The sequence below is a fragment of the Pteropus vampyrus genome, unplaced genomic scaffold (assembly GCF_000151845.1).
Source record: "Pteropus vampyrus isolate Shadow unplaced genomic scaffold, Pvam_2.0 Scaffold96, whole genome shotgun sequence".
In the NCBI taxonomy this organism is placed as follows: domain Eukaryota; kingdom Metazoa; phylum Chordata; class Mammalia; order Chiroptera; family Pteropodidae; genus Pteropus; species Pteropus vampyrus.
This window is the reverse complement of record NW_011888877.1, coordinates 2,252,570-2,262,622: the sequence shown is the minus strand read 5'-3', so window position 1 is coordinate 2,262,622 and position 10,053 is coordinate 2,252,570. Positions and strand designations below refer to the sequence as shown.

The 10,053-nt window shown below is 34.1% G+C and overlaps 1 protein-coding gene across 1 annotated transcript in view; it reads right to left on the bottom strand.

Moving 5' to 3' along the window:
* MALRD1 (MAM and LDL receptor class A domain containing 1) overlaps nt 1-10,053 on the bottom strand; it is a 520,465-nt gene that overhangs the window by 94,674 nt on the left and 415,738 nt on the right. Inside the window, 2 exon segments of the mRNA XM_023533144.1 lie at nt 3,832-3,869; nt 3,871-3,955. Coding sequence (XP_023388912.1) covers nt 3,832-3,869; nt 3,871-3,955 — 123 coding nt within the window.

The following is a 10,053-nucleotide window of genomic DNA, read 5'->3' as shown; positions in this document are numbered from 1 at the left end:
AGAGGACAGAAGATTTGTAGATACCTCTATGAGTTCTTACACATTTCTGCCTCAGAGCCGGGTTCTTTATCCTTAAGATGGAGAGAGACCGTACACAGTATTTTCATCTTTAATTTACTCAAAACGATTTAGAGCAGAGAGAAGATGAAGTGGAGAAGAGAGGGACACGGCTACTCAGTAATGAAGAGACTAAACAAACTTCTAGTTGGTAAATAGACAGCTCCCTAGATGGGACCTAGGAATCTATAGAGTTGATACTAGAATGAACACACTTGCCCAGTCTCTTTAGCCACACCGATGTCTCACTGCTTTGTCGTCCTCTCGCGTTGTTTTTTATGATCATGTGTCTGGAGGCCAATACATTCACAACTGATGGTGTAGAAATATCATTCTGGAAAGAGTTTAAGTTTGATCCCACTCTGGGTGTATCACTTTAGAGAAGCATAAACATGTATAAGCTGGACAAGTGATGAATGTAAAAACAAAAAATAACTTTTAGGCTTAAATGTCAATAATTTGCAATTAGGTACCTATCTTTGTTGTTGTTGTTGTTTCTCTCAATGTATATAGAGACCAGGGAAGTGATGGCTATTATGTAGTGGATTGTTGAGAAGATGTACGATGACGTGAGTCTTGGTTTCCCTTCGTGATACCAGCTCAGCTAAGGAGTTGTGTGACTTTGGGCTAGGTACATTAAATATAAGGTTCTTCATGTTTAAAGTGTGGATTATATCACCTTCCTTATAGGGCTGTTGGGAAGGTAAATTAAATTTATTTGCCTAACTTGTCTATATTAGTGAACTGTATGCATAGATTATTAAATAATTGTCCTCGTCCATCTCCCTATATTCAGGAGCTCTATGAGTTTTCCATGAACCCTAATTTCTGTCACCATTGCATTCTCCAACTTCTCCTCTTCTTTTTTTTCTTTTCCTGCTTCTTTCACTATGATCACCATTACTGCGACCATTTACTAAAGCCCTGCTCTGTGTCACAGACCATCCTAAGAGTTTTACAGCATTACTTCATTTAATCCTCATACTATTATGTGGTATAACCCATATTATCCTTTTTTTTTAATGGAGGAAGAAACTGGTTAATAACATAATGCTCAAATTAATGTCAAGGAAGCGGCAGATATTAAACCAAATTCTGTTCCTCTAACTCCAGAATCTGTTAATCTAAAAATGTCAAATTCCGAACGGAATTTCTATAACCCCTTGCAGTTCTCGATATTATGAAATCATGAACGCCTTTGTGGGGTGTGATATGCATGCACTGTCATGGATGAAATATACATATAGACAATACATTTAGAGCAGTATCAGGAGCTGCATGGATTTTAAGAGTCCACCAGGAAGACTGCGAAAAACAAGTTCCCGTGGGCAGAACGTGCTCTCTTTCTCTTGAAATTCCAGCACAGGGCCCTCAGGAAAGATTAACTGTGGAACAGAAACCTGAAATAGCTCCACAGCACTTGCATGAGAAGTTCTGCGTTTTGTTTTAGTTTTCACAAATTTCAGAAATGTTATTAAGCTATATTATTCTTATTATACATATATTAAATTATATTCATAATATATCATCCTATAATTTTACATTTAGTACCTTTTCCTAATTCTCCTTTAAATTGCTGATTGTTATAATAGCACCTTAACCTAATCTTTATTAACCTCTACTACTGCAAATGACTGGAAAAAGACTTTCCACTTAAATTAAGCCAGACAAATTCTGTTCAACAATTTTCTGTTGCATAAGCAGCCCAACAAGTCTTTCTAATGAAACTTGGTAACAGACAGGACTCGTCGAAATATACTTAACCTGCAACACCCACACTGTGTCTGGGCTTGATGTTCTTGTTAATGACGTCAGCCTCGAGGTGAGGGGAGACCAGATGCTCACCATCTGTTGTGTGACCACTGGGAGAATTATTGGATGCTCATAAAGGATTGGGCTCATAAAAGTCTATGAAACGCTGACCTTAAAGGAATATGATGTTTGAAAATAAATAGGAAGGTGTAATGTGTATTGACACATCTTAACGTGGATTAGCTTTAAAAGAATTCTTAAAAACAGAAGCATTGACTTTATCATATTTGACTGACAAACTAAAAAGCATATAAAATATAAATAGAGAACACTTAATAAAATACGGATTTTATTTCTAAAAACTGTTTTTGCTAGTTCTTTATTTTACTCTAACTCAAAAGATGTAGCAATATGATGTATACTTTATAAATGAACTGTAAGTGAATTGGTGAGTGACTAAAATAAATGGGGCAACAAAAATGTGTTCTATATTATTATCTATAAGTTGTCTATCACTCAGTATGAACGGCAGGTCTTTTGTTCTTCTGACCACATTTTTAAAGGTAGAACAAGTCAAAGCAGGCAGTAAATGATAACATGTTGTGATATATGTTCTTATTTAGGAATATCTTGAAAAAATCTCTCTTTTATGTTAATAAACTTGGGAAGTGGACCTATGTGCTGTGTCTTAATATTCAAAGAATGGAACTATCTCATTAATATCTTTCTTACTCTTAGAAAAGAGATTAAGAATACTTCCTTTTGGGTACCTAATCTGATGTATATGCATGCCTAGTAGAGAAATAATGCCAAAGAGAATTTATCTTTGCATATTTTATGGGACCAGATTTGCTCATTTCTTGATTTCTTTTTGTATTTATAAAATTCAATGCTATGTGAGTATTCATTTTCAGCAGCATAAAAAAATAAGATTTTTTATACTATGATTTGATTATAATTATCATGCTTTTGACTTTACTTCATAATGTGGTTCACTCCTGAAAGACACAAAGAATATAGTTTTACCTAGTTTTGATATAAAATATCTGCAATTTATTTAGAATATATGTTTGAATATACCTTTATCACCAATTTATATTATCTTTTAGTTATGACATTTATATTGTCCCTATGTATTTTTTTATATATCCTCTACATGAAATCAAAATTCAATTACTCAAGAGAGATGTTAACAATGGACTACAATAAATTAGAGAATTTAAAGCAGTTTTAACAAAAGTACAATCACAAATATACATTATGAGCTTTTATAAATGTTTCAAGGTCAGAAGATATAAAAATGTTTAAAAGTCAGTCTAAAGTTTAATAAATTGACTTTTAAACATGTCTAGATTGCAAATAAGGAGCTCTTCTGAAAAAGTAGAAGAAAATTACAAATTTTAAAGCAATAATATGTTAGATTGTGCAGGGTTTCCTTATTATAGAAACCAAGCAATTTACTTCAGAGAGATAATTAAATGCTAATAATCTCAAATTTTATTATAGTAAATTAAAATTAAGTGTTTGATTTTTCTTCATTTTGCATACATTGTTTACCTAGAATAAGCGTTAAGTTCACTATATATTTCATAAAATTTAAATGTTAATATTCTCCCTGCCCCCAAACCAATGACAGAAATTCAATAGTTCCATGCTTGTTATTATTTAGTATTTCAAATTTTTCTTCTGTTTTATTTTTTAAATTTTTTATTAAAAATATTAATTAGAGTTGACAGTCAATATTATTTTAAATTAGTTTCAGGTGTACAGCACAGTGGTCAGACATTTATATAATTTACAAAATGATTCCCCCAATTAGTCTAGTACCCACCTGGCACTGTACATAGTTATTACAATATTATTGACTATATTCACCTCCCCATGACTATTTTGTAGCTACCAATTTGTACGTCTTAACCCCTTCAACTTTTCCACCCAGAATTTCAAGTTTTACTATTATTATTGTCTGCAGGTTAAGTTACTGCCTTATAATGTAAAGAATCTTTAATGGATGTGGAGTACCTGAGCAGCTGGACTTGTCCAGCTGAAGTCCACACAGGCGGGAAATCATCACAGCACCTGCGAACAGGGATACAGCTGTTAGAGGAGATGCACATCAAAGCCCTGTTAGAAGAGCTGTCATCAGCTGAAAAAAAAACAATAACCATTTTCTTTAAAATGAATTTCATCTAATGAAATAATAAGATGGTTGATTGTATTATTCCTCATTTATCTAGTCCTATATTTAAATTATACATTATACTTGGTGTTGAGGAAATTTTAAATTTAATAAATTGAAGATTTCTTCAAAAAGGTTTGTTGATAGACTCATTTCCCAGCTGTGCATTACGTATGTATAAAATACACTGTATGCACTGTATAGTCTGAATTGATTTTAGACTAGGAGTCAACTTTTACTTCAAGGCAGATCTCCGTGCTTATGTGGCTACTCTAATGTCCCTGATACTGTGTGCAATTGAATGCAAAGGACTGTAACTTGTTTGAACGGTCATCAGTTTCCAACTGGGTTATAAGTCATGGGTAGTCAATTGGTACCCGTCAGATCCGGGTGATGACGTAGGTCACTACAGCTCAATGTACTATGACTGTCTTTGTAGCGTTGTGTTAGTGCATGATGTAGGTATTTTACTAATCCTAGAGTCTCTTAGCCTGACTTCAAGGGACAAGCATAAGTCCTGCTCATAAAACTTTGGTTGGTTAAGAAAAATGCTTTTATTGATGCCTGTCAAGAGAACTGACAGTTCAATGGAAATCTAGTCCTGCAAAGTACTTGACCTCTTTTGGAAGCTCCTCTTAGTCTTGAAACTATTCTTGCGTCCCTCCCTTTCATTCTCTAGTCTCGTTAGGATTATGACTTCCTAAAAGCAGTAGGCTATATTTTAGACTCCTTTTACAAGTTAAGGCTCAGCTAGAACTCTTCATTCCAGGATGCCATCATGTGTGTCTCTATTCTGATTGCTTGAGAACCTGGAAACCAGTAGGCCTGGGGTTCATGCCTGATCTCTATTTTCTCTGGTTCTATCCCAGTTTTGTTCCATGCTGATATTTAATATCTCTGAGGTATGCGATAGCTCTTCTATCTAGCACTGCTATGTGTTTAGAGTTGAGGGAAAGTGTCAAAGCATGAACCCACTGCACCATCTTGTCAGAAATACTGGATAGATTTAGAAAGCACTAAATAATAATGATATGGGTCTACACTGCTTCTCTAACCCTGTTCCTTAGAGTCCTAGGGTTCTGCAGAGAAACGTGGAAGGAAGCAGCGAATGGCCATGCATTCTGGCACTTAACCCAAGTCCAACAAGAACAGCTCTGCTTTTCTCTAATATATTTAATGGTGTTACGTACAATATCTCATTTGAACATTTTAATGCAAAACTGCTGCTAAAAACTTTAGAAGGATTGATTTGGGAAGTTACTTCTAATAGAATAAAGACAATTAAGTTCAGACTTCTCAAGCTAAATGAATAGTTTAAAAGACACAGGAATAAAAATCCCCACGTATGGGTCTTACACAGATTTTGTCAGTTATGTCACACATTTTCTTTTTCTGCAAAAAGCCTGCATATTTTTTCTTCAAAAAGCCTGTATATTTACGGGCTGGAAGGAATTGTTTGAGTTACCATAGGTTATTGACACAGTTTAGTCTGAGAACTGCCTATCAAAATTTATTTTCAACTCTGACATAAAAATGATGCTCTTAGGGGTATGTATTTTCACTGAGTAAGAAGTGACACTTTTCACTCGGCCACTACGTGTCAGACGCTATGCTCAGCACTTCAGCTGGAGAGGGCAGGGGAAACATTTTTGAAAAGAGAAGTCAGAACATACCCAGCAACAAAAGCAAGATAACAATAGATGAGTGATCAATAGTTCAATCTAATAGTAAAAGAAATACCATAAGCCTGGACTTAGTTGGCAAAGCATTGGTGTAGATGAGCATTATAAAAACGAAATTCCTTTAGTGTGGGGAGGTCTGTGAAGAAGAGTAGAGTCTTGAGATATGTTTTAAATTTTAATGTTTCTAGAGAAAAGCCATTTAGGAACAAAGTCTATAGACGGGGAATGAATGAGCTTGGTATTGGAACAGCGAGTCAAGCAGTTTGCCTTTGGCTGGGGACTTTGTGTAAGGAGAGTGTACAGACACACCTAGGACACTAGGCTGAAATCAGATGCAGAAATGGCTCACGTCCCAGGAGAAGAGATAATCTTTAAGTTTTTCGAAAAGGTAAAATAATTTTATCATATCGCAAACCAAGAAAACTAGGAAATAGCATAATTTTACAACTCTTATAAAGATATAATTGTAAAACAGAATGTATATGTATATGCATGAATTTACATATCCATATGTGTATGTGTGTATATATACATATTTTTATTATCATTATTTTGTCTTGGAAGGGGATGAGAGATCATACGATGATACTTTCAAGTTTCTAAATAATATAATATGTTAAAATTTGTATACAGAGATGAGAGGTACTGCTCATCTACCTGGAAAGCATTATTTCAACTTATAAAGCATTATTTTCTCAGAAATACTAATCTATCCATATTCCTTCACCCAATTTCCAGTGTAGCTGATAGCTTATTTTCAAGTTGACTATATAATGAAGAGCTGTAACTTATAAGTGGTACAAATCCTCAATTATGGCCTGAATAGCTTTGAAAGACATAAAATATATGTCTCTATAAGAGAACAAATGGTTTCAACTTATAAAAAGTTTTACTTTTTCATTTTGATAGAATGTTTACTGTTTAGATAGTTAAAAATTAGCCTTTTACTTTATGAAATTGAAAACTAAAACAATTTCTGTGGCATTTTAAATAGTATAACAAAGTTAATAGATATGTATTAATTTCTTTTTAAAAGCAGGTGGCAAATAAATTATGAATGCAGTTAGTATTTATTGACACCCATACAGCAAAGGACATGAATATAGAAAAACAAATTTAACCATGACTTTCTTTTTCTCTGCTATTATTAATCAATATACAACAAAGAAAGTCTCCAAACTCAGTCCAAATAAACTTTATATAAAATTTATAGGAAACTCAGATTTCAAAAGATTTCTCTGGACAGTATCTATTTTTGCCACATGCTCTTTCAATCATCATGGTTTAATGTCTGTAAAAATACCTATTTCAGTCTGTCATCATCCTAGAAATCGATGATACTCATTCTTACCTATATGAGCTAAGTAACATAGAACATTTTGTGGCTTGTAGCTCATTTACTCAGGTAGATGATACATTAAAGATAAACAATTCATGAATGTTTCATTGGCGTTACTTCCCTAAAGCAAATTCCTGTAATAGATTATAATTGTTGCATAAAATATATGCCAAAAAGTAAAGGATGTATGGCTATGGTTGTGCATCTATTCAGTATTAAAATAAAAAATCATGTAAGCAACATTTCTAACAACAGAGTAAACATGGTCTTTGGGCCATGAGAATGAAGGCTACAATCCCCAAGGTACAAAAACACCTACCACAGAGCGGGGTGGATGTTGATTTTAACCTTGAATTAAATTCAACTACTACTCTTATTAAAATAGCTTAGCAGTGTAAATAATTTTTAATAAAGCTATAAAAATAACTTAATGGGGAAAGAATAATAATTCATCATGTGTGTATTATGTACTTTAGCATATTAATTCATTTTATCCTCTGATACCTCTGTAAAATAGACTTAATTACCACGATTTTAATGTTGAATAAACTAATAAACACTTGTAAGAAGGGAAGATGTCAAATGCAGACGATGATCTTTACACTATCACTGAGAAATAGCATAGGACTTTGAGATCATAGGTAACATAAAGGTCATTAATAACAATACTAATGATAAATGCTGATCTACAAATCTTAGGAGCATGACCCATTCCAAGTCTTCAGAAATGGCACTCAACTTCACAGGACACATCAACTACTACTGGAATAAATTATATTAGAAAGTAGGTAAATGACCCACTTCCCTGCTTTTAACAGCTGTCTTTATAATTGATGGATAGCTTCCATGCCTCTCTTGAGCCATTCTCTACCTTCTTTCCCTGCTCTAGACCTTGGGAGGCTGAACTATAAGGACACATCAACAAGCTTTTTTGCCTTTGAATTATAATTAGGTTTGGCTTATAGTAATGCTCATTCAATGGGCCACCCCAGCAGATTAATACAAAAGGAAGAGACTGTGAGATGACCCCTTAACCAAATACCACACCTTTTCTTAAATGGGCCTTCTAGACTCCAGGTTCAGATGACTGTTTCCTCTTCTCAGACCCTTTGGTCTATGGGCAATAAAAGCCCCCCACTCTTGATATCCTGTTTGGTTTTCCTATGCATACTATTTCCCTAATAAACAACCCCTTTATTAAAAATTCTCAAATTATACAGTATTGCTATGCCATCTATTTCTTGAAAGAATATTGACTGGCATATCTGATGAAATTGTGATATCTTTTTAGTAAATAGATTGCTATCAGTAAGAAGAATATTTTTAGTTTTATGCTATTTTCCTGCATAACTAAACCAAATTTTTTTTTTTCATTTTTTAAGGGAAAGGGGATATTTTTGGTAAAAGAAGTATCACTTCGGTTCATTAAAACATTTCCAATGAAAGACTATATTAAATACAAATTATTTTTAAATGTTGAACTCATCACAAATCTGTTTAAATATTATGATCTCTAGAACATTTGTTTTTGTAAGAATAAAAGGCCTTCAAGTAGCTTTTGAGCCACGCTTCTCTTGCTCAGGCCTGCTCCCACATCTGGAAGTGTATTTTCCCTTCTAATAAAGCTTTTTCTTTTCTGCTGTTAAAAAAAAGGCCTTCAAATAGCAATCGATATTGATTTCCCTGCTTAAAATTATAAACATCTCAGAATCATATTCCTCCAACATTTAAACACGTGCAAGCTTCTCAAAACAAACGAACCAAACAAACCTCATATTTTGTCCTACATTCTATTATAAATGTCAGCTTCTTGAAAGAGTTGTCTACAATTGATTTCTCTTTGCCATTTTCTGTTTACTCTACAAAAGATCGACTTCCGATCCACTCCCATTCTACAGCAAGTTCTCTCAGATAACCAAGAACCATTTTTTGTTTTGTTTTGTTTTTCCCAACCTATATTTTTCAGGCCTAATTTCTCAGAAACATTTCAACCTGTGAAAACTCTCCAATACTTAAGATTTTCTACCTTTGATTTAAGATCATCAATTTCTTTTTGCTGTCCTGAGGTATCTATGACCACATCTCGGTATCTTCTAATGCTTGCTTTTTCCTAACTTTTAGATGTTCCTTAGGATTCTGTCTGCTCCCTTATTTTTTTCCTTTCTCTATTATCTACACCCATAGCTTCAATCATCATATATGATGGCCATTTATCTTTATATATCTTGCTTAATCTTTCCTGAGCTTCAGACATCCATTTCTAAACACATTCTGAACACCTCCATGTGGATGCGTCCCAGATATCACAGATATCACATGTTTAAAAATGAAGCCACGATCTTATTGTAAGAGGTCCTTCTCCTATTACTTTCGCCAGCTCAGGAAATGGCAAATTAGCTGTCCTGTTGCTCACATCAGAAACTTGGAAATTACTGTTGATTACTTTCTCTTCCTCTTCAGCAGAATGTCTCTTAAATCTATTCCTATCTTTACTTCACACCATTATCCTATCAGTCCTTTATATTTCAGCCACAGTATCTTCTAACTGGTCCCCCTTCCTCACTCCAAACCATCCCATGTACTGTGCGGTGCTAGCATGATGGGTGAGGACTCTTCAAGATCCTGTCCCTGCTCATCTCTCCAGGCATATTTCTACATTTCTCACCACAGCTACTCTAGTGATACGAAATCTGATTCAAACCACTTCTTCTTTATTCCTGGAACATTCTTTGCTGGAATTTAGCATCTCTCCTTTACTTGTCTTTCCAAATTTGATTCTTGTTAAAATTTACAGATGCCCTAGCACCATAGTTAGGGGTACTTTGTGTTTGATAACTCTGTGTTTGTCTCTGTCACAGAACTTATCACATGGCATCCCCACCTATCACGTACTGATCTCCTTCAGTAATATAGAAATATGAACTGAGCTGGTACAATGCCACATCCATCTCTATCATCAATGCCCAATACAATATGTGGCATAAGTTGTTTGAATGAAAGTGTGTGAATGAATGAATGTGAGTTTACAAAATATCATTCTAAAT